Below are 23,950 nucleotides of genomic sequence, written 5' to 3'. Positions count from 1 at the left end.
TGTGAACTACATGTAATAAGGTTTATTTGTTTTGAGATACTAAATAAGATATTGATCACAAAACACATTATTATTATTATTATTGCATTTTTTTATTCTTGAATGTAAAGTAGTTAAATGCGTCACAAATGTAGTGGAGTACTTTAAAGCGACAACATTTCCCTCTGTAAAGCACTGTACGTAAAAGTAACACACTTACTCTAAGCAGCTCTTAAAGCAAGAGGTGGAAAATGTACTTTAGTTACTTTCCACCTGCAGGTGTGGTTGTGAAATGAGGGTGCATCATTAGATTACTGTTATGTAAGGCATGGTGACCCACTGACTGCCTATACCAGCTTTATGTTAACTCACAGCAGTGGTTTAAAAAGGTAATTCACATTGTAATTCACATACACACTTTAACAAGCTCCTAATCATTCACCATCTGTAAAATAGGAACAGTAGCGATTAGATAATTGTTTCTGGAAGACATTTGCTTTAAATTGCTTAAGCTGACTTTTAAACTTATCAACCTCATTGTACAGTGTGCATCACTCTTGTCCTTCTCCTGATTTGGCCATTAGGTTCTTGAATGTAATGTCACCGGCTTATAAATATGGTTGCCACTTATGCTAATTTTCTTAAAGGCTGATGTTTGAAGCCAGGAAATGTTTATTTTGCCATTATCAGGGTCCTTGCTTATTGTCCACATTAGTCTCTGTGCTCTGCCCCCTGTGGGTAAAGTGTCAATTAGTGCAGGTGTGTTTTTCTCTTTCCCTGCTCCTTATTTTCCTGGAGAACCTACAATAAAAGGTTGCACAAATAAACAACATTTTGAAAGACGCAGCTCATATTTTCATTGTCTGGCTCCAATGGGCTCATTTCTGTTTACTCACCACCGTTACTCATGAAGAAGTCACATATTTTCCTATACAGACATTTGCAATGACATTGAACATGTTGAGCATGAACATACTCTTATTATTATTTTTTGTTGTGTTGTTTAAAAAGTGGTCATCATTAGACTTTTCTAGTATTTCTCTTACCTGAAAAGGGTAATTACACAAGAGGCTGCAGTAATAGCAAATCCTATTGATGTGTAAACTATGTAATATAGAATAGAATATACAGTCCCTTCAAATAAAAGACCACTTATGTCACAGCTCAATGCAAACAAAATATGGTTTCTGTAACAAAGTTTCTTCAACAATATTGAAATAGGTTTCTTAGCAAAACCCGAAAATAAAAAAGAAATAATGTCAGGATAGACTTTTTATCCACTGCATGATGCAAGCATGAACTCACAGGGTTCCCTCCATTCTACTGTATACTTTCTGTCAGTGTAAACAGCAGGAATCTGGTCTGAATTCCACGGACCATAAAATGGTTTTATTGTCTGACAGTGTCCAGCAAATTTCTTCCTGAGCCCAATGTAAAAGTGTCTCCATGTTAACCTCTTCCTTACAGAGCGATCAGGCTGTTTATTGTCATCCGAAGCAGATCCAGCAGGTTGACTCTATCCAGGAAGCCATATTTGACATTAACAAGAAATTGCATCTTTCTTTCTTTCTTTTTTTCTTTCTTCTCATCCTTGCTGAATGCGCATGGATCGTACTGTATAGGACTTCATGTTGAGATCCTTCTTTTCCCTAAATGGCAATTAAATTTCACCTGTCATAAAAAATGGCAAAATTGAATTTGCATTTAGCATTGATCTCAGCATTTATCTGTAGCTAGTTTCACATTGCCAGACTTATCTCCACAGCGCTGTGGAGAAAGGTCTGGCAATTCTACACAACCCTGGACTCCTCCTGGATAGGAGAAAAACGTGCTCTGGTTTATTGGTATTTCTTTAAACCAATCACAATCGTCTAAGTGCTGGGCACAGCAACGGTGCCTCTGAAAAATAGCCTCGGGAAGGAACGTGGTGGTGGAACGTGTACGTACACTAGGGAGGCGAGCTCTGGAATTAAAATGGCTGTTGAGTATGTGATGAGAATTTTACTCGAAAAAGATAAATATAATTTGATTGTCGGTTCTAGCTCGGAGGATGTTTCCCAATACAACCCGGAGTTTAGAATGCCAACACAAAGAAAGCGGAAGGTGAGGGACATTCTGCCAAAAATGAGGGACATCTGGCGGAACCTCCTGTGGCACCGGAACTATCCCGTAAATGAAACGTTGTCGATATAGACTAATCAGTACCCAAATCTTTATATCTATTTGGAAGAAATCTTACCTGTCAATGTGATTCAACCAAGATAGAGCCCAATGATAGCAATTACTGTGATATGGTAAACATTTCTACTGTAAACTATTCCAAAGAAAAAATCCAATTAAAATATATCTTTTGAGTATCAAATACATATGGCTTTAGACTTGAAAGGTGGCTCTAGAGACATGCTGCTTGTTCATTTGTGGACGACAACAGCTTGGATTTGCACCAATAGTGACCCAGATTCATGGCAACAGACCCTGTCAAAACATATCAAAACATTCGTATGGACGTCTCAAACCACACCTGCAGCATAGTCTTTTCAAAGCTCAGTGAAACACATCCAAATGACAAACTTTTATTTCTATATTCTACTTTTGTCTAAATTTAGGATTAAATGGAGAATTTGACTCCTTAAACCTTTACAAATGCATTCACATGTGTGCATCATTCCTGCACCATTGCCTTAAAAAGTCTAGACAGAAAATGCTTATGTCTAGGTAGATTTTGTGCAATACATTCTTGAAGAAACAGAGGCAAGTATCTCCTCTTTAGATCAACAGGTGTGTAGGTCTTGCCAGGAGCTAGCATGTCCAGCGGACTAATGAATTTTAGACATCTCTCCAGGGCCGTTTAGCAGTTTAATGTGATGTTTGTGCACTTCCCTATCCTTACATGGCCCACAGCTTTGCAGGAAAGAGACATCCTGTGACAGCAAATCATTGGCTGGTCATGAATAATGATTCACTAGAGAACAATTTGATCAATATTGTTCATTTAACAGCTTAAATGTCTGCTTGTCTGCTGTCCTTTGTTATACAGTGTTGCAGGCATCTCTTAACAGCAGTGTGTGAACTGAGAGGATGTTGAGTTTTTTTTAATGTTTTTATTAAAGAACAATCCTCATAAAATGAATTGGCTGTAACCTCAATTCAACTTCAATGGATTCCTTTTTTTAGTTTGAGTTTGTATTAGTTAGATGCGAGTATTTGTATATACACAAACTTGTATCTTTTTTTTAAATATTACATGTACATGCTTTAAAACTCAACTAATTAAGTAATGCCTGTTTTCTAATTGGCTGCTCAGCTTGGATACCTTGAAGTTAATAACCGTTTGATGTTTTGCCTTTGACACAACTGGTGTAAAGCAATTGCAGTTGCAATTCAAAAACATGTTTATAATGAAATATAGGGAACCTTATGGCATGGCTCTACTTAACAAGCAGAGCAGTACGCATGCTGCTTTGCTATAAATGCTTCAGTAATGTGGTTCTTTGGGTGCAATGCGACAAAGTAGCCTGTTATCTACATGGGGAATTTGAGCATGATAATATTACAGTATGTACATAATTAAGTATAATGCATTTAAATATTTAAGGTTAAGGAAATATAATATCTTAGCTGAGAGAGCATAGTCAATATTGCAAGAGGTTGCTTGTCAAAACCATTTATCTAAGTAGTGCAGTCTCCGTCTGCAGTAATCCACTTTTTTTGCTGTCATGTTTCATTGTATGACAAACCAGAAGGTGGACAAAAGGTCAGAAGATGTTTGAAATAATTCACACAATTTGTCATTTGCAAGGTCATGCTGGGAGGCATTTCAATCTGGAGTATTTACTTTCCATACAGGATGAAATCACCCCATTTCATGTCAGTTTGTCCTGAGTTTATTTCAACAAAACATGATACTGTGTAGCAGAAATGATAGTGTCTCTCATATACTATCTTTGATTCTGATTATAGTATTGACTAAGCATTTCATCCATACAGTAGTGACAAATCAAAATTAGACAATCAATATCAGACAACTGGATTAAGGCAACCATGTAGGATTTTGAATGGAAACAAAGACACAGTGCCTCAGTATAAATTCCATAGGAACATTGTGTCTGTAAACTGGTTTCTGTTCCTCAAAGAAAGTAAATGCATATCACTTGTTTTATATCTCAACAATGGGGCTGTTGTGCCAAAGTCTAGATTCAGTGACAGATTGATAACCTATTACTGTGAAATGTACCACTAACGCATGTGCATGTTTATGACAATGTTTCTAACTAGTAGTATATATATTTAAGTTATATGGATATTTAAACCACTCATGGCAGCACTCCAGTGTGCCTTCTCACCAAAGCACAGACTGTAACACAAAAAACAGTTTAGGACCTTTCTCCTTATTTTCTTGTCATCCCTGGGGTGAAGGAGAAGCCATTTCTTAAGCCGGCAAACCAGAACACTTAATTGTCTTTACTCCCCTCTCCATGGCACTGGAGAGGCTCATTGGATTTGTACAGGTCACAATAAACGACCAGTGCAATACAGCGTAAAGAAACAAGGTTTACGAGAGAGAAAGGCATGAGAGAGTACTAGTTAAATAATTTAAAATGTCATGAAATTACTATTTAATAGTTAATATGTCTTAAAGAAACCTATTGTTTTGTATAATAACGAATGTGTTCCATTTGTATTTATATAGCTGTCTAAATGAGATCACAGTGGTCAAAGGTAAGTTTGAAGTAGAATATAATTTTCATGCCATAATACCGAAGTAAAATGTTGTCTCCGTTGTACAGATAACTTTTTTTTGTCAAATGAATGCCATACATTTGGTCTGTTGTTTGGGCTTTGATTACTCTCTCCCCCACACTTCCCAAAGTAATCCATCTCCTGTATCATCACAGGGCCTTCATGTTTGACATGAGTCTTCTGGCCCATGCAGACAGTAACTGAAAAATGTGATTGACAAAGGTCTCAAGCCTGCTGGTACTTGAGCTGGTGAGTGTGTTATTGATGGAAGGTCTTGGCAGGGAGTTGATAGATGATGGGAACTTGTACACATGACCAGCTTTGTTTACTTGTTCTCCTCCTCTAACTCTCTGATGTTCCAGAGTGAGTAAAATCTGGACCTTGACAGCCTGCTGTCATCACTACGCCATCCCCATGATGAGAGGGTTGAGCCACTCTAACAACTAATGACACAGTTGCATGGATGGTTTCCTGTTTGATTTCATGCCGGGTGGGGATGAAGTCAAAAAGAATATATGATATAGGATGTGATGCTGCCTTAACCCAGTAGTTTACCTAAACCTATAGAGCTGGCAGATCATAAAACACTGATGATGATTTATTGTCTTGAAATGGTGAATAGTATTATTATTATTATTATTATATTAATTATTATATTAAAAGGCAAAGTCCATAAAGTAGATTCCAAATGATGATTATTTAGAAGAAGGCACAGAACATGCATCCAATTATCTGCTTATACTGCATAAGAAAGCGATAGAGTGAATTATGTAGAGAGTATCATACTTAGTATCAAGCATGCAGTGAGCTTTGACGGCGCTGTCATGCTACTTACATTCCTATTTAACGGATCCAGCCTTTAGGGAAATTCAGTCATCTGTCTTATGTGTAGAAGGGGGTCAGACTTTGAAATAATCAATTTTTATCTGATTATTCTACTGTACAGCTATCACTACAAAAAAGCATATATCATTTTAGAAAATTGTTGCTCCAATCATGCTGGCCTGGTATGCCTAATGCCTTAAACAGTCTTAAAATATGTTGATTTGGGATGGGTTATCAATGTCAATTATAGTTAGGAGCCAGTAGGCATGACCAACATTTCATGAATTCACATGTGTGTGCATAAGATGTATTACTCACACACTATTACACACTTCCTTTATGGATTGTATTTCATCAAAAACAAGGTTGTATATGTATATCACATACTCTTCACACATAATATTATAATGTAGTCATATTAGCCAAGGTAGGAAGACCTTATCTTGTAAAATTGGAAGAAAAACTAAATGAGAATTTATTATATATATTAGATTTATTTTTGTTTCTATACGGCCATTTTTGTCACTTAATACATCATGAAGTTCATGGAATATATTTTTCCATAAAGAAGAAAACATTTTCATCTTCAGTACTGTAATGTGTTAGCTGAGGAGTCAGTGTTGAAGTTGAGCAAATGATAGAACATACTCATTTGAAATGCTGTTAATGGGTGACAGGTCCAATCTTGCAGACATAGTCTGTCTCTGTTGAACAGTTGATTGACTTTTAGTCTGAAGAGTTTTGATGTACTCCACCTTGGCAAAGGCGGCAATCTGACAGCACGGCACAGATCCAATCGAAAAGTTTGACTGTTTTGAAAATTATGACAACTCTGCTTTGTGTCAGCAGGGTAAAACTCCATTCTGTCAGCTTCAACTGTGTTTCTTTATTTGATGTTTCCATAAAAGTGTTGCCTTTGACATATCTTTCTGCTTCTGTTTACAAACAACTACCTGAAAATGATACAGTGATATAATTGACAGGTATACAATAAGTGATACCTGCAAAGCTCAGGATATAAGTCAATGCTGCATCGAGACAAATGTTAGACTTGTGCAATTGACTGAAAGCAGAAACAGGAAGATGTGTTAAAGACAACAACTGTGTTGTGTGGTCAGCTACATTAAGGTCACAGTTGGAGGCAACACAAATGGAAGTAGGCAACTTGGCCAACTTGAAAAGCTATTTTTTACTACATTGCAACATCAAATTGGTTCCCTTTCCGATTTTAAGAAAAAGAAGCCTTTTCAAATGCATCCACAAAAGTGTTCACATGATTTGAGTAGGGCTGTCAAACGATAGATTTTTTTTAATCACGATTAATCGCTGAATTTCTATAGTTAATCGCGATTAATCGCATGTTTTATCACATGATTAAAATTCTATTATTTTGCAGTAAGTACATATTAACAATGGAAAGCAATTCTTACCAGTGTATCTTGATTGTGAATCAAATGAATGCAAAGAAAGTTACTTTATAAACTTGACTTTAAGATTTGTATTAGTTTATTATTTATTTACTGTAAACAAAAGAAGAAAAAAGAAAAAAAAGAAGGGTACTAAACAACAGTCAGGAACTTGTTTATTGTTAAGGCCATGGTCAAAATTAAAGATTTAATAATAATGTAATAACTATAACTTATTTCACCAGTAAATTACTGTTGAATGACAAAAACAACCACCAGCTGGGAAATGGTATTTTACAATTACTGTGAATGCACCACGAGGCTACCCGTTTTAAGTGAACGCACCATCTGTGTTGTTTAATTCCGACAACATCTGCTGCGCTGCAGAGCAGACTGTTACGTCCCGGTGTTGGAATCCTCTACAGTGAAATACAGTCACACTTTACACTGTTTTAAGGTAGGCTAACGTTACATGCTGTCAGGTGTACATTTTTGTTCTTATTCGGTCTTGTTAATAATCCTACTTACCAGAGTCAATATAGTGTGCAGTAACTTCTAAATAATTTTGATTACTCACTGACGTCCAGTGATCACCGGTTGATGAGACAGCGTTTGCACTTTGCACTTTGGTTTCAACAACAGGTCGGCGAGTAGAACTCTCCAAAACAGTGCTGAGCCCACTAGCATCAACCTGAGTCACGTTAACTGTACTATGCTTAGCTCGTAGGTGGTAGCTCAAGCTTGACGTGCTTCGGTGATATTTTAATTCGGCTTTACACAATGTGCATATGGTTTTTGACTTGTCTACGAGCCGTCCGGGAGTTTTGGAAAATAAAAAGCGCCATTCATAATTGTGTTGCTGCTGCATTTCTCCATCATGCCTGCAGCAGGAGGATGTGTTAAGAGGAAGTATGGCAGCTTGATGATAAGTAAAGGTGCGGCAAAGGGTCAAAATAGTAGCCTGTTGAGGCACCTGTTATGAAGTGAAGTGAAAATAAATTAATAAATTGCGGTTTTTGGTATGGGCGAACCGGGCAGCCGCCCGGGGCGGCATTTTTTCATGTCACATGGGGGGCGGTACAAGAACTTAATAATAAAAAAAAAATCATCTGCGCCGCAAGCGTTTTTCTGTTTTCTATAATTTCAGTTTGTGGGGAATTGGCAGATCAGCGCCCCCAGCAGCTGCAGGCGCCCTGCTTGCTGAGAGAGGTCAACACCCCCTTTCACAATGAAATGGACTAGTCTGTAACAGTGCGCTGCAGCGTGAAAGATAAACACAAAGTGACAGGAGAAGTAGGAAGTAGCCTACACAGAGACGGAGCAAGTTGAGTCTAAAACTTTCTTTTATGTCAATGGTCTAAACGCCAAAATGAAACAAAGTTACCCAAGCAGCTCAAATAAAAGAAAGCAGCGAAATATATGTTTTTGGCAGTAGCAGGACCTTCATCAGCTCCCGTGGCCGATGATAGTGATGTCGGTCTCGGCAGCAGTGGCATATGCACAGTGGGGAGGAGACTCAGGAGGAAAGGGACAGAGATGAGGGAGTGAGGTAGACCCTGCGGTAAGCACAATTCCCTTTAAAACACTTAAAGTGATGGTTCGGAGTAATTCATCCTAGGGTCCTTTGCACCATGACCTCGAGCCAAAAACCCCCCGAGAAGCTTTTTTCACCTGGGTCGAACATTGGGAGAGTTAGCTAGAGTAGCGTTATCAGCTGAATAGCTTAGCGCAGGGGCTAATGGACCCACGTTTGTATCTTGTAAGTTACCCCACTAATAATGCCCGAAATGATACCAAACGTCTACAAGTAGTACAAATAGGTTATGCTCTCATAAAACGATGGATTGGAAAGTTTGTAAGTACGCCAGAAGTTTATGAACACTTGCCTGCTCTCCTCAGCTCTCTGTTGCTGCTGCTGCTACATGCAGTTAGACGAGTGCTTAGGGCAGTCTACAAATTACTACACCGAAAAGAGTTACAACAAAAATATTTATTAATTCAATGATTAAATAAGGTAATGTCTCCAAACTTACCTCAATTATTACTTGTCTCCTGCTAGTTATACTACAGCACTTACTTTAAAAAAAAAAGTTTAATTAATAAATATTTTTGTTGTAATTTGTAGACGGCCCTAAGCACTCGTCTTACTGCAGCAGCAACAACAGCAGAGAGCAGAAGCCAGCAGGCAAGTGTTATTTACATAAACTTCTGGTGTACTTACAAACTTTCCAATCCATCGTTTTATGAGAGCATAACCTATTTGTACTACTTGTAGACGTTTGGTATCATTTCCGGCATTATTAGTGGGGTAATTTTAACAGATACAAACGTGGTCCGTTAGCCCCTGCGCTAAGCTATTCAGCTGATAACGCTACTCTACGCTAACTCTCCCAATGTTAGACCCAGGTGAAAAAAGCTTCTGGGTGGGTGTTTGGCTCGAGGTCATGGTGCAAAGGACCCTAGGGTGAATTACTCCGAACCATCACTTTAACCCCTTGATAAAACTGAGTGGTGGAAAAACTGTTGGTGATAACACTACAACAATAAAAAGTAGGCATGCTTTACTGTATGATTGCATTAGTAGCGTATATAAACGTTGCACATCATGCAAACTTTCTTAACGAGAATTGTAGCTTTTGTATCTGCCTTGACAGACAAATTCTCATGATAGACCTCTTCAAATTAAAGCACAGGGCCTCTTGAAATAATATATATATATATATATATATATATATATATATATATATATATATATATATATATATAGCTTGTTTTATGATTCTTTAGGAGTAGGGTTGGGCGATGTCCCCTAAATTGGCAGTTGACGATGTTTACAGTAAAACATCGTGATGGACGATGATATCGGGCCCGGGGGTAGCTGGTAGCTTTACATAAATGGTGAATGGTGCCCTGCTGGTAGGTTTTACAACTTGACCTACTTTCACTTAAGTACGGTGCAGTAAAGTCAATCAGATGTCCGTGATCTGCGTAAAGACAGTACAGTGGGACGTTTGCCTTCAACAGAGCGACAGTAATAACCTAACATACCATCATTACTGCGTTTAAACTACATTCACGGTTATGTTTGCACTGAATAACGCATTCAATAAACAGAAACATAACTCTTGCGGCGCACATGAACAGATCGGAACAGATGCGCAATATTAGCTCACACATAAAATAGCACCCTCGTGAGTTAGCCTACTGTTGCTAACGTACATTCATAAATCCTGCATAACATCGTCCCGTACCTACAGGACCTCAGACTTACTTATTGATGCACGCACAGAGTAGTGTCGACAAACTTAGTCCAACGAGGGGAGAAAGGAAAGTGTGATACCGTTCCACTTTTAACGCTTTTTTCTCTCTCACTCGACCGCTGTGTCCAACGTTACTAGAAGGTAGAGCGAGCTACAACTGACAGAGAGAGAGAGAGAGAATGTATCACTACAGCCAATCCAGTCTGCTCAAAGCGATGGTCTTTTTCACAAATAGGTTGCACGTAAAGGGGGAAAAAGTAGCTTCCACTTAAGGAGCCCTATGTCCTGTCTTTGTGTCTTTGCTAGTTTAAGACCGACGCACTTGTCAGTTTCCCGTCCAGCGCCCGCAACTAGGATTAGTGTGTTTGACGGGAGGGGGGGGGGGACATCACGATGGTTGTTCTCCATCGTGATGTCGGCCAGCCATCACGATGGACGATGATATCGTCCATCGGCACAACCCTAATTAGGAGTATACAGTTTTAGTGTATTAATAAATGGTTGTTGAAGTATTTAATGTGTCAACTCTCACTGATTCTTGCTTACTCATTACATGGCGTTAGTAGTTTTAGGAGTAGGAGTTGGTATACATATTCAGGGGAGCGCTTTATCAATACTAGTTAAACAGTTGTACAGTTTTATTCCCAACTTGTATATATTTTAAATTATTTGTTCTTATGTTCTATCCTATTATTATTTCATGTATATTGTATCCTATTATTTCATTTATATTCTGTGTGTGCTGTGTGTCTGATATTGTGCTGCTGCAACACTGGTATTTCCCATTTTTTTGGGATCAATAAAAATCTATCTATCTGTCAGTCAGTCAGTCAGTCAGTCAGTGATCTTATGTGGTGGGCCGGGCAGATTTCATACGATGACATCATTGATGATTTTGCATCAAGGAAGGCCAGAAAGGTCAGGTTTTAGTTGTAGTTTGTGTTTTCTGTTCTTAGTGCTATAGTGTAGTAATTACATTCTCTTAAGTGTGTTTTCACATCGTGTGATGAAGGATTTGTGCTATTTCGAATATTTATTCTGTGTGTCTTGTGTCTTTTGGCAATGTTGGAGGTAGAGATTGTGAACGCTCGGAGGGGGTCTCGCCCAGGGCGACATTCAATGTAGAACCGCCCCTGCATGTGATTAATGCGTTCTGCTCGGCCATTAATCGCAACGCTGACAGCCCTAGATTTGAGAAAAGAGTGCTTCCCCTGTCGATTTATTTCTCCAATTTTCTTTAGTTTCTGCTCTTTTTCCCTCTGTCTTTTTATACTCTGTCTCCTAGCAGAGATGGGAGCTATAAATTGCAATAAATAAATTTTTGACAAACATCAACCTGCGCACACTCACACTTTTTTCGGTTCATCTTTACTTTATTATGAGACTAATATATATATATATATATATATATATATATATATATATATATATATATATATATATATATATATATATATATATATATACATACTAAGTATCTTCATATAGTTTTTATCAACTTAGAATGCAGAAGTTCCTAATCAATGCCCATATCAGGGTGGACATTAAAATGAAGAGCACTGCATTCTTATTTAAATAAAAGAAATATTTCAGAAATCAATGGTCACCTTTTTATTCATTATAGTATGTTTTTGAGTTTGTGGTGCCTGTACGTTAGAGTAGAAACTCCCCGTCCCCTTCATCTGTGCTCTCAGGATGTTGATTGAATGGGAAATGTGGGATGTTTTTTTTCCTTCTGAGTTCCTTAAGTGTTTTACACAACGATTGAAAGAGCTTCTGTGTCTTGTTGCTCTGCTTTGATCTGCCGCCTCTCTATTGTATTAGTTGTTTGATGTCTTCCCAGTTTGGAAGGACTTCATCCCTGTTTGTGTCTATTTGACCAGTAGGGGAAGTTTGGAACAGGGGGTTACAGTATGTCACATTTTGTTTTAGTTTTTCTGATCCCTTAACAGCTCTTCACTGAATCTAACTCATCAGATTTGTGTGGAGAGCGCTGCAACAAAGCTACAGATATGATATGATATTTTATATACGCGTTATACCACTAAGTGGCCCATCCCACACAGAATTACATGACAACCAATCCAAAAGACATTTCATCCACAGCTTCCAGTCCAATGTCAACACACGACATACTATACTTTGCACAAAGTAAAGAATGAAGAAAAACATATTACAGCAGCCACAAGGTGGACATGTACACTACACTCTGAGGTGATGTGGATGATTGACCGCAGTAGACTGACATTTAACCTACTTTTCACCATGTTTTGCAAGTATAGTAAATTGACCATTAACCATTAAAAGCAACATCCCACTTTGCAATGACTCACAGAAAGGCTAGGTTTGTATATAGTGCCCTCCTGTGTTAGTAAAACACACACACACACACACATGCAGGCAGCCACAATGATGTGTGCTTTTTAAATGCCAATGACAATCATTTCTAAAACAATTGTTTGATCATTGTCACATTAATAGACTGACCTTCTTTTCGATATTTAATAATTTACAATAAATTGAAAACAGAAACGTATCCAAGTGCTTAGCCAAACAATAATAAATCAGTGTGAAAAAAAATGTAATAGCAATGAATGAAAAGGCAGCAGCTTATTATGCTTACTTTCCTAACAGTGCAAAACATTTATTCATTTATAAAGAAGCTACACAGACCAGACAAGCTTGAGCCATGGATAGCTGCTTCAGCAATTAAGTTATTAGTTACACCTGGGCTGTGCTGAAGAGTGGGCAGAGATAAATTAAAACTGCTGTCTGAGCAAGCGAGTGGAGATTTGTGCCCATGGGTATGACCACAGAAAAAGGACAATGTTGCCAAACTGATTCAATATGCTTTGTTGGAGGAAAACAGCTTTTTGGTAAAAGGTGACAAAATAAGGGATGATACATATCTAGGGGCTTATCCAAACATAATACATTTGACTAATTCCACAGGAAAACTGCACACAACTATAGCACAACTGCAGGTCAACGTTAAACATGGGGTTTGATCTGTAAACTGTGATCAGTTAGGAAATAATTGTAACATTTGGCATTGTTTTCTCTTCTAAATATGTTTGGCCTGGGGGAGACCGGAAGATAAGTGACCTGCAACAGAGACAGAGGTGAGTTTAAAAATAAAACATGACAAAATGAAAGACTGAATGTGAAAAGAAGAAAAACATGAATGGCACAGGAGCTGATGGATTTCTTGCCCTGTCTGACTGAAGGACGTTTTCCTTTAATTATCTTCAGTTCAATTGTACTCATTTGAAACAGCTACTTACTGTAACACAAGTTTTTTTTATTATATGTAGTCATACTGCAGCTTAAGCGTGTCATGTTTGCCACTGATAAATTCTCTCACAGATGGAACAGGCCTGTAAACCACAAAGTGACACTGAAGTGTGAAGGCGGAATATGATTAAGTCTTAGTTCACACGCAGGAACTAAGTGTGCTTGTATAATAGCTCAAACCATCTCAAACTTTTGACAAACAAGTGAACAAAAAGGGAATCTGAAAAACCACACTGGGCAGAATAGTAAGCCTAAACCAAAAACACATACTATTTCCTTGTTACCACTCTTTTTTGGCCTATTGCCTTTTACATTCAAACTGTGTTTAAATTTCTGATGTTTTTGAACTTGCAACAGCTGCATAATTCTGCACAATTTTAAGATGATCAAAGATAAGCCCTCTCGTAGCAGCTATAATGTCTTCTATGAAAAATATAGTACCATGAGCCTACTTATCTGGTTAGGTAGCAAATAGACCTCAGAATACAGCTTATACCATGCATTTACAGATGCAATGGTTATACAATGTTAGATACCATAACAAGTTGTTTTAGGGCCATCAAAAGATATAACAGTAACATATATACAGTAATAAAGGGTAATAGCTTGAGTACAACTGGGCAGTACTGGGGTAACAACATGGTAATTACACAGGCAACAGCTTGTGGCAATGACAATGACTACGTTTACATGCAGCCAATAACCCGTTCAAAACCGGAATATTAGCAATAACCCGGTCGCGCACGGCCATGTAAACACCGGCAAAACCCGAATATGCTCATATTCCGGTTTTAAAAACCCGAATATGCTACCTGGGTTACCCCTTTCTAACCCGAAATTTTGGTCATGTAAACGCGTATCGGCATATCCCCATCAAAAGGAACATTGATTTGTGTTCTGCGCATGTTCTATTCGCAAGGAATCTTGGTCTTTTGAGTAGAGGAACTTCTTGTATGCGCCAGAAAACATAGTAATAATAATAATAATGATATACTATAATAATATAGTTATATATATATATATATATATGTATATGTCAATGCAGAAAACCTGCGCGCAGTATACCGGAAGTAAACAAGAAGTAGAGGTAAACATGGCGAGACGCAGCACAGCACCACACTTTTGGAGCGAGGAGGAAACCAATTTCTTTATTAGTGTGGTGAAAACCATGAATATAATGTCTTTTGTTGACGGCAGAAAGTACCAAGATAGTGAGATTTATAAGAAGGTGAACGAAAAGTTATTGCGTCTTAAGGTTGTCCGCAGAAGGCTACGTCCAGACGCTAACCGTGCGTCGCTGTTTACGTCGGGATATTGCCATTTGATTACAAATGCCATGTATACAGGAGTAACTCTCTCTGCTCACGCATGTAAACGGGTTACTCCGAATGTTTCAGAAACCCGAATAGTGACCTTAACCCGACCATAACCCGAAAATTGACAGCTTGTAAACGTAGTCAATGAGATTAAATTTCTATAGGAGAATTGTAGATAAACGTATTGCAAGGTAATAATAGGGCAAAGCATTATTATTATTATTATTATTATTATTATTATTAGTAGTAGTAGTAGTAGTAGTAGTAGTAGTAGTAGTAGTAGTACTAATAGTAGTATTAAATATTTAGTGTTAATGTTATAAGTAGTATTATTAACTTTATTATCATTATTAACTACATTACCACATCTCTAATTTGATTTTACATACAGTGATGTTAACCTATTTGTATTGATAGACCTTTAGCTTGAAATAACCGATTGTTGTGAGCATATTAGGCTATTGTTAACCTGGTATTACCATATTATTACTAATATTTCAATAATCTGTTAAATTTCTGTTTTTTAAGATTTTCATCCCAAAATTACTTGATACACTATTGTCTTATTATAGATAATCAGTGGTTGAATGTAAATAAGTACTGCACTTTGAGGTACTTGTACTTAACTTGAGTCTTTTCTTTACATGCCCCTTTCTACTTCTACTCCACTACATCTCAGAGAGAAATATTGTACTTTTTACTCCACTACATTAATCTGACAGCTTTAGTTACTAGTTATTTTACAAATTAAGATTTTTGCACACAAAACACACGTAGTTTATAAAATACGGAGTTTTATCATTAATTAAACCAACAATATTCTACAAGTACAGCTGAAATGTATAGTCAATTAAACACATTGTTGATTGACAGAACTAATTTCATTGTTTCCAGTTTCTAAAATGTGAGGACTTTTCTGCATTAAGTACTTTTACTTTTATTACTTTAAGTACCTTTTTGCTTTTTGATACTTTACTTAAGTAACATTTTCAATGTAGGACTTTTCCAAACAGAGTATTTATACAGTGTGGTATTGGTACTTTTAGTAAAGGATCTGAATACTTCTTCCACCACTGTAGATAATAAACTCTAGCACTAACATATTCTCATTATTACCCAATATATTACACCTTTTCACCTTGTTATTACTGAGCTGGAATGTAAAGTACTAGCAATTTGACAATATATTGGCACACATCATAATATTGTGACATCATCTGCATACAAAATGTAATCAGGCATTGGCAATAAAGGAAAATAATACTGTAAGATTTAGACATTATAACCTTTATTTTTCTTCAATTAGTTACATACTGCACAAAAACATCGCAATATTAGTTTGATAGTGTATGAAGGAGTTAAACTTCCCAGTTACTCTAGAATGACACTACAATAATAATTCAGCTATACTTTGCTGACACACTCTTACGTGTAATTAAAGACATTGCAAACATGTGATTTTACAATCAACATGTGGCTGTTGCAATGCTCCTGTTATTTTCCACTTTTTGACACTGCCTGTATTGCTTTGATCCACTCCTTTCGTTCTTCTGCTGTGGCAGCTTGGAGGAAGTAGTGAGTTTCATCTGAGGTGATGATCTCAAAGAGGTTGCCGTCAATGTCATATTTTTTGGCTGAAACCCAGAGAAGATGAGAGAAAGGAGTTTAAAAGTGATGAGTTGATGAGAAACTACTGACAGTACACCAATTATATTTCCTGGAAACAGTGAGGAAGCAACAGGACATGTGTATCCTGTGACAGTGGCCCCACTCACCATCAGGCACATACTCCACAGCTGTAATCACAGACCCACGGAGATGGATTGAGCCCAGGGGGTCATCACCCTGGCACAAAAATATGTCAGTAAATTAAACTTGTATTCTTCATTCTTTCTTATTACTACATCTTGCACAAGTCAGTATATTTACCTTTGTAGGATCATAATAATGCATATAAGCAGGGTCATCTCTCAGCACGAACTTTCGCACTTTCCAGTTTTTTCTCTTATGTCCCTGTGATAAAATAACACAACAGGCTTTATCTGATTTGATGAACATTAATAAACAGCAAACGTGGCAAGCAAATGTGAAGTAGACTTCCCCTTTCTGTGAACGTGACTTATGATTTGCCCAATTGTGATTATAAAAAATGTTTTCACTTTCGACAACAGAGTATTTTTATCTTCCCAACATGCATGAGTGAAAGTGAGAGCTAATTTACAAAGTGTGATGTTTTGTAGCTGGACAACAGCTGGCTTCTTATCAAGATATCCTTCTTCTTATCAACACAGTGTAAATTATCATTGGAAATGCATGCAATGGAACAAAAACACCTTTTCCTGCTTTCTGATTTACCTGTTTCAGTAAACAGCCCTGTTTTATGATGTTTCCTCTGAATTCTTCCTTTAGAAGCACATCTTCATCACTGGAGTAGCCTTCACAGAAGAACCCACTGTCTGCCTGCAACAAAGCACAACCATACACAAACATCGTACACATAAATCATGTTTTATCATCCCCAACCTTATTAATGTTAAATGTTTAATAGTAACTTTTCAAACTTACAAAGTAATAAAGAGCAATTGTCTGATCTAAGAAGGCCGTTTGCTCTCCACTTTCTGCTCTCTCTTTGGACAGGTCACTTGCAGGCTGGAGAAAACCCTCATTCAGGAGCCCTGTTGCTAACATGAGCGCCTCAGGCCTATTTCTCGCTTTCTCCTTTGAAATCAGCCACTCTACCACTGTCACACCTGCACAAAAATAAGGAAATGGCAAAAAAATGGCGAGACCATTAGAAAGTTAAAAAAAAAATATATATATATATATATATATATATATATATATATATATATATATATATATATATATATATATATATACTTCTTCCACACCTGTAACATAAATAAAAACCAAGACAACAGTACCGGTGAAGCAGTGGTTGAAGACTCGATTCTCCTGCTCCAGTTTTAACTCTTTTACTCCATCATCTTGGTCTTTCATTAGTGTGTACAGTTCTCTGAGAAAACACAATGTAGACATTGTCAACATGTCTTGCCATTCTATCATGCTATCAGCCAGCACAAGCAGTTGACTAAACCCCTGCCACGAACAGTGATTGTCCAATAGCCATAGCTTAGCAACCATATTTGAGCACGGAAGTCCCGTCAAGTTTCACATTTTCTCAACATGCTGAACCAGTTTCCACAGGGCTCTACTAGTAAGAATGTCCATGAATGAAGTTTGTGTCTTCATCTAGTGTTTCCAAAAGCCTTAAACCTGCATTCCATTTAATTTCCAGCAGGAGGCAACTTCACTGGCTCCAAAAAGAAGTCAATTTCTATTGAAGTCTATGGGGAAGTGACCCTACTTCTGCCTTAAGTTATTAACCCGTCTTCAATACAGCATATTTATTCTGTCTTAATTTATTAAGCCGTCTTCAATACAGCATGTTTATTTTTGTAAACTTTGGTGCTATTTATTTTAAAATAGACGAAAAAGCAGGGAAGCTTTAGGGTGTAGCTACACACCGACTTGTCAATCATGACAGACGCTTAGCAATGCTAACCATGGCACTGTGTACATAGCTGTTAACTTGTTTTTTTGGTGTTGTCCATGTGTTCATCTTAAATTTTGACCACATCACTGTGTGTTTTTACTTCATCAAAGTTAATTGGAACACTTTGGTCACCTAGAAATGTCTTGTTCAGCGTTGTGCCAACCAAGCTAGCTAGCTAGTGCTAACATTAGCTGGTAACATAAGAGAAAGTCTGCCAATTTCCAACCAGCTCTGTGTACTGCTGTACATGCTGACGAACAGCAGCAGTACCTGGAGGTCCGCGTTTACCCGCCAGTAAAAGTCTGCTTGATGACTCGAATCAAAAGGGTTGAAATTAGGCAATTTTCCCTCTTTTGCATTAAGCTTTTTCAGCGCCATGAAAACATACATTACACAACACTTGCTTAGACGTGTCATCCTCCCCAGATCCGCCCTTTTGTACAAATATGGTCACTTATTTTGGCAGAAAAATAACAGGATGCCGACAGCCAAAATGCAAACTCCTGACTTCAAATCGGCAATCCACAAACCAATGGGTGACATCGCCGAGGCTACGTCCATTATTATTACAGTCTATGGTGTGCACTGGTCTTGGATGCTATTTTTTCATAGCATTATAGCTGTCCCCGCTTTAATTCCATTTACATTCATTATTTGTTGATCCCATAGTCCTCACTCTTAAAGCCTTTTCTCTTACAAATTTCTAAGTGAATATTATTTGAAACGCCAGCAACAGTGAAGCATAAATCTAACCTCTGTGTTTCTTGTCCCTGTATTGAAGAGAGTTTTCAACCAATTCACAGAGTTAATGTTAGCTTAATTAGCTACCTTACTACAGCTGGTAAAATCTGCCAGCAACAGTCCTAATTTCAACCAACCAAAATCGACACTGGACTGCTAGAAGCCTGCTTTTGTCTGCCTCCATCTTAAATCAAGGACCCATTGTTTCAAAAAGTAAGCCCATAAACATTTTTCAGTGATCTGCAACCACTTTCACTGTATACTACACTTGTGCAGAGTGAGACTGGAAAGCTTGACAGCTAACAATAGTATGAATGACATGTATACATTTATTGGTCTTTTAACTTGATTGTTTTCACCGCCAAGAAGATTTTATAGAACATACGTCAAGTTGACTGTGTCAGGTAGGCGAATGGAGCGTCTTGTGGACTTCCTGGCAAACTTTTTTCCCCCCTCGAGGCAGGTAATGGCTCTCTTGATGTCCTTGACCCAAAACTCTCTCTCCTCCATATGTGAGGCTTGGAAGAAGTGATCCTGCTTCTTGTCTGTGGTAATCTTGAAAACCATCTAAATGGAGCAATAGACTCATGCTGTTATATTTTCTCTTGCAATTTTGCTTCAGATATGAGGATAACCAACAACAAATATAGCTGCTAATTTGGGAATATATATATATATATATATATATATATATATATATATATATATATATATATATATATATTTATTTTTTTTTTAGCTGTCTCAAATTAATTAAATCATCTTCATTATCATCTCTAATCCTTCAATGCTAGTTCCGATTTTTCAACAGCTGTACTTGTCGTTTTCCTACCGTCCTCTTGCCAAAATCCTGATAAGGACTCATGAGCGTGGCTCCCTTTAGTGGGATCATTCCTTTCGGAGAGTGGTCTGTTTTCTTTTTATAGAATTCCAGCCCATCTTCTGACAGCACTACCCACACTGCCTTCCAGGAGTTTAGCAATGTACCCTGAGGATCAAAAAGACAGTTGACAATAGGCAGCTTTGAGCAAAAGTGTAAAAGTATTGTGTCGAGGATGTAGTTGTTAGAAAGCATGTTGTACATTAACTAAAAAGAGATGTTAAAATAGGTGTAAATCAAAATAAATTTTTTTTTATCATCAGTAAAGGTACTCAAGTCTGTTAGTGTCATATCCTTGGGAGAGTTAACTTTTTTTCAGATTATGTAACATAAAAAATTGTAAATTGTAAAAATAATAAATTATCTTTTAATTTGACAGGTATTTCCTTCTGTAAATATTAATGTTGCTTTGTGTTTCATTTCACACATGAGTTTGATAGCATAAAGTGCAAGATTTAGCTAAAAAAATGAAAGCAGACAGTTATGCTTATCTGACCAAGCACCAATGACATGAAAATGCAGAAATGAATCTATAGTTAGGTGTTCTGGTAAGTACGGGGAAATGAATTACTGGCTTCAGTAACCTTGAAAACTTTGGGTTTTCACAAACTCTCGTGCCATGTTGAGCTTGCAGTATCCTCTGCTCCCTTCACTCCCTGCAGGGAACCAAAGTAAGTTGTGTAACTAATGTGACTTTTTTCAGCAAGGCATGCTTTTGAGAAATGTTTAAAGTACAAAATCTTCCCAAAAATATATCTGCTGTGAAACATGCCTTCAAAAATCACAAGAAAGCTGTGTGCAGAACTGTGGCTGTGCTCCTCAAATTCAACCATGCAGGGGATAAATAAGACAAAAGAAACATGTAACAAAATACATCCTTTGCCTTCTGAATAGTTGTAGTCCTCAATCTTCTCATTCCTGTCCTACACTGTGTAGCAGAATACTACACCATCCATACTGTGCTTTATTTTATACCATATATATATATATATATATATATATATATATATATATATATATATATATATATATATATATATATATATAATACTGTATATATTTTTTTTTACGTCGAGGAGTAAACCTCTAAATATGGATGCCTTCTCTACCAGGCGCCCTACACTGTGTATAGTTTTAATACTAACATTCACTGACACTGTTCATGCAAAACACATATTTATAAAGCCATGTGTATGTTATTAAATTGCGCACACATGCATAAACCTAAATTTTACTTCCACTTTTATCGTGTCTTTGGCACACACAACCCCAAGCCAATTTGTTCCCTTGGCAAAAGTCCAACTTTAAAGACCTGTCACAAATATATAGTTTTATTTTGAAAAAAAATGATTAAGAAATTGTTTAAATTAGCTGGGCACTGTAGTTTGAGCAAACAACGCTTAAACAGGAGTAAAAAGTGAAAAAAATTTGTTAGGGAATATTTTCACCCGTGGATTATTATACATTTGGTGCTCTAGCAAGGATTTATGGCAGCAGGAGTAGTTAGTCATGAATGGACATACATTAGATGGCACATTAATCAACTGTGTGACATTACCACTGTCCATGAAGAAGGTTTTCTGACGTCTTAGCCATCTGACCATTATGCAAAGCTGTGGCTGTTTATAGCACCCATAATGTCATCACATTATTCATAAAATAAAAACACTTCAGTCACGATATCTCAATCATCATCAAACAAGAAAGATAAACAATAATGATTTTGTTACTGTCATGCACATCAAACAAGAGTTCACAAAGTGCTTCACAATATAGGACAAAATGAAAAGAAAAAAGAAAACACAGGATGATAAAGTTATGTCTAAAATATCTTTCATTGGAATCTTAGGTGTGTAGAAAGCAAAAGGTCACACTTGGCTCGATAAAGCGTGAGTGTGGTTTTCAGTACTGGATGTGTGAAACAAACACATTCTCACTGCACTTTCTTTTTTTCAATAAATACCAGTTTTTGTGTTGGAAATGGCTTATGTATTATTTTTTATGCAGACACATTGTTTATACAGTATGTCTGGCCACTGTTTTTAATGAAAGCAGTAGTAATTCGTTGTGTGGTGTATTTAGGGATTTTTAGTATCTTCATGGCATATGGCAAAAAGTGTTTATTTCAGGTCATGGCAATCTCTCCAAGTGTAATTTTTTTTTTCATGTCAGATTAATGCTAAAACACAACCTAGAAAACATATTTGATGTTACTCTGGGTTCTGGACAGAAGCAGGAACTAGACTTGTTGTTGCAACTGTAGAACAGAAGTGAGTGTGTAGTTGTGTATTGTGCGGCAACTTTTAAGTGACATGCAAACATTTTTCCATACAGTAGGCGTGGTTTGACTTAGAAACTTTTTCCTCTTTACCAGAGCTGTGTTCGTTTTTGTGACAGTTTGGGTAATGGATGTATCTGGGCTAACCTTAAACTTGTATTAACTGTGACAGTGTTCCTTGCCACTACAGTAGTCTCCTCCTGGTTCAAAATCTCAAAAGTGGTACTCGTCAAACCTCTCTTAAATCTTATATATATATATATATATTTATATATATATATATATATTTTATGATGTAGATGTCAATTTGCACACTTGTTTAACTATAATATTGACTACCAACAGGTATAGAGTGTGTTGCTACAAAGCTAAACCTCTACATACGCAGAATCAATCAACCCAATCATAACTTTGCCAAAGTTGTGAATTCTGTTATTTTATCTCCAGTGTAAGACTCCGTTTCCACGCTAGAAATGCAATGCGAGGAAGTAGATAGTATTTTTTGTAGTTATTCTTACCTTCTTTACCAAGTATCCCTCTCTGATCTGTTGTGGCTCCATGGCCCTGCTCTTTGCTGCTGTCAGCTACAACTTGTGTCAATGTTTTAGTGACAGTTAAACACATTTCTTACCCATCTCTCTCTCTCTCTCTCTCTCTCTCTCTCTCTCTCTCTCTCTCTCGCTCTCTCTCTCTGCCTCTTTGTCAAAACCACAAACACACACAGACACACACCAGCAGGAAGCAGGGTGTGCTATGATGATTGGTCAACCAGCTTCCTCTTCTATGTGGTATTATTAGTTACAGCTACTTCTCGGCTGATGTCTCACATCTATGAACTTTATAGTAAAAATATTTAAAGAGGCAAGCTTGTTCTTGGACGTCTCTGGAGTTACAGTAAAACTAATTAGTTTTCTCCCAAATGTATCCACCTTTAAATTAAACTTTTTATCCTGCTGTTTCCTTTGTTAAATCTAGGGCTTTTTCCTGCTATATATATATATATATATATATATATATATATAACTCTTTAATGTTTTCTGTGGTTGTCTTTCATATCTCACATTTGTGCTGTATTTTTTACATTTTGTCTTATGCTTTCTAATGGTATACTTTTTACCTTTCTGTAGAAGATGACTAACCCTGAGTGTTTTTTAAAGGCACCAGAAATAAACTGTACTTCTGTCATCATAAGTATACAAAAACCCATTTACCCATTGTATACATCCTGACTCTATATTTAGCTAGAGTATGAATAATTATGATCGTTTGATTCATCTATGGGTACATCACATCGGTTGACATGAGTCAGACTACAGGAAGGCCTATTTCTGGAAGCTTCCTCTTTTCCTGATTGCTAAATGTACCTTAAGGGTGTTGTACTTGTAGAGTATAGTGGACAGGCTGGATGAACTGTAGGCTACAGTCTTATTCATTCATTAACCCATTAACCCAAATCAATACAGTCTTATTAATGTATTAACTCATCTATGCCTGCAACAGAAAGTTTGAATTTCCTTTAGGTGGAAGTGTTCTCTGGGCTTGCCTTAGCACAAGTCTGATGGAATTTTCAGAATCTGTCAAACCGTTTGGCTGAAAAGTGAGTTGTTCTTATCATACTATATATATATACATACATAAATACTTACTGTATTTCATCATATTTAAGGAACAATCA

At 37.0% G+C, this 23,950-nt stretch overlaps 1 protein-coding gene across 3 annotated transcripts; it reads right to left on the bottom strand.

Annotated features, from left to right (window-relative positions):
• Positions 1-16,090: 16,090 nt before the first annotated feature.
• Positions 16,091-22,902, bottom strand: plek (pleckstrin). 3 transcript variants are annotated; one of them, XM_039783244.1, is made up of 10 exons: positions 22,794-22,902; positions 20,582-20,653; positions 19,950-20,105; positions 19,503-19,684; positions 17,745-17,836; positions 17,386-17,570; positions 17,176-17,280; positions 16,750-16,833; positions 16,596-16,665; positions 16,091-16,454 (listed from the first exon to the last, which is right to left on the bottom strand). In XM_039783244.1, exons 3-10 carry the CDS (start codon positions 20,007-20,009, stop codon positions 16,315-16,317), a joined length of 918 nt encoding a protein of 305 aa, XP_039639178.1. In that variant the 5' UTR covers positions 20,010-20,105; positions 20,582-20,653; positions 22,794-22,902; the 3' UTR covers positions 16,091-16,314. The 3 variants fall into 3 exon arrangements, with proteins under 3 accessions (XP_039639178.1, XP_039639176.1, XP_039639177.1); XM_039783242.1 differs by lacking the exon at positions 20,582-20,653 and having other exon boundaries at positions 22,794-22,890; XM_039783243.1 differs by lacking the exon at positions 22,794-22,902 and having other exon boundaries at positions 20,582-20,943.
• Between the last annotated feature and the right edge of the window lie 1,048 nt (positions 22,903-23,950).

This window comes from Perca fluviatilis, chromosome 19, assembly GCF_010015445.1.
Source record: "Perca fluviatilis chromosome 19, GENO_Pfluv_1.0, whole genome shotgun sequence".
Classification (NCBI taxonomy): Eukaryota; Metazoa; Chordata; class Actinopteri; order Perciformes; family Percidae; genus Perca; species Perca fluviatilis.
Note: the sequence above shows the minus strand (reverse complement) of the source record. Positions and strands in the feature narration are given on the sequence as shown.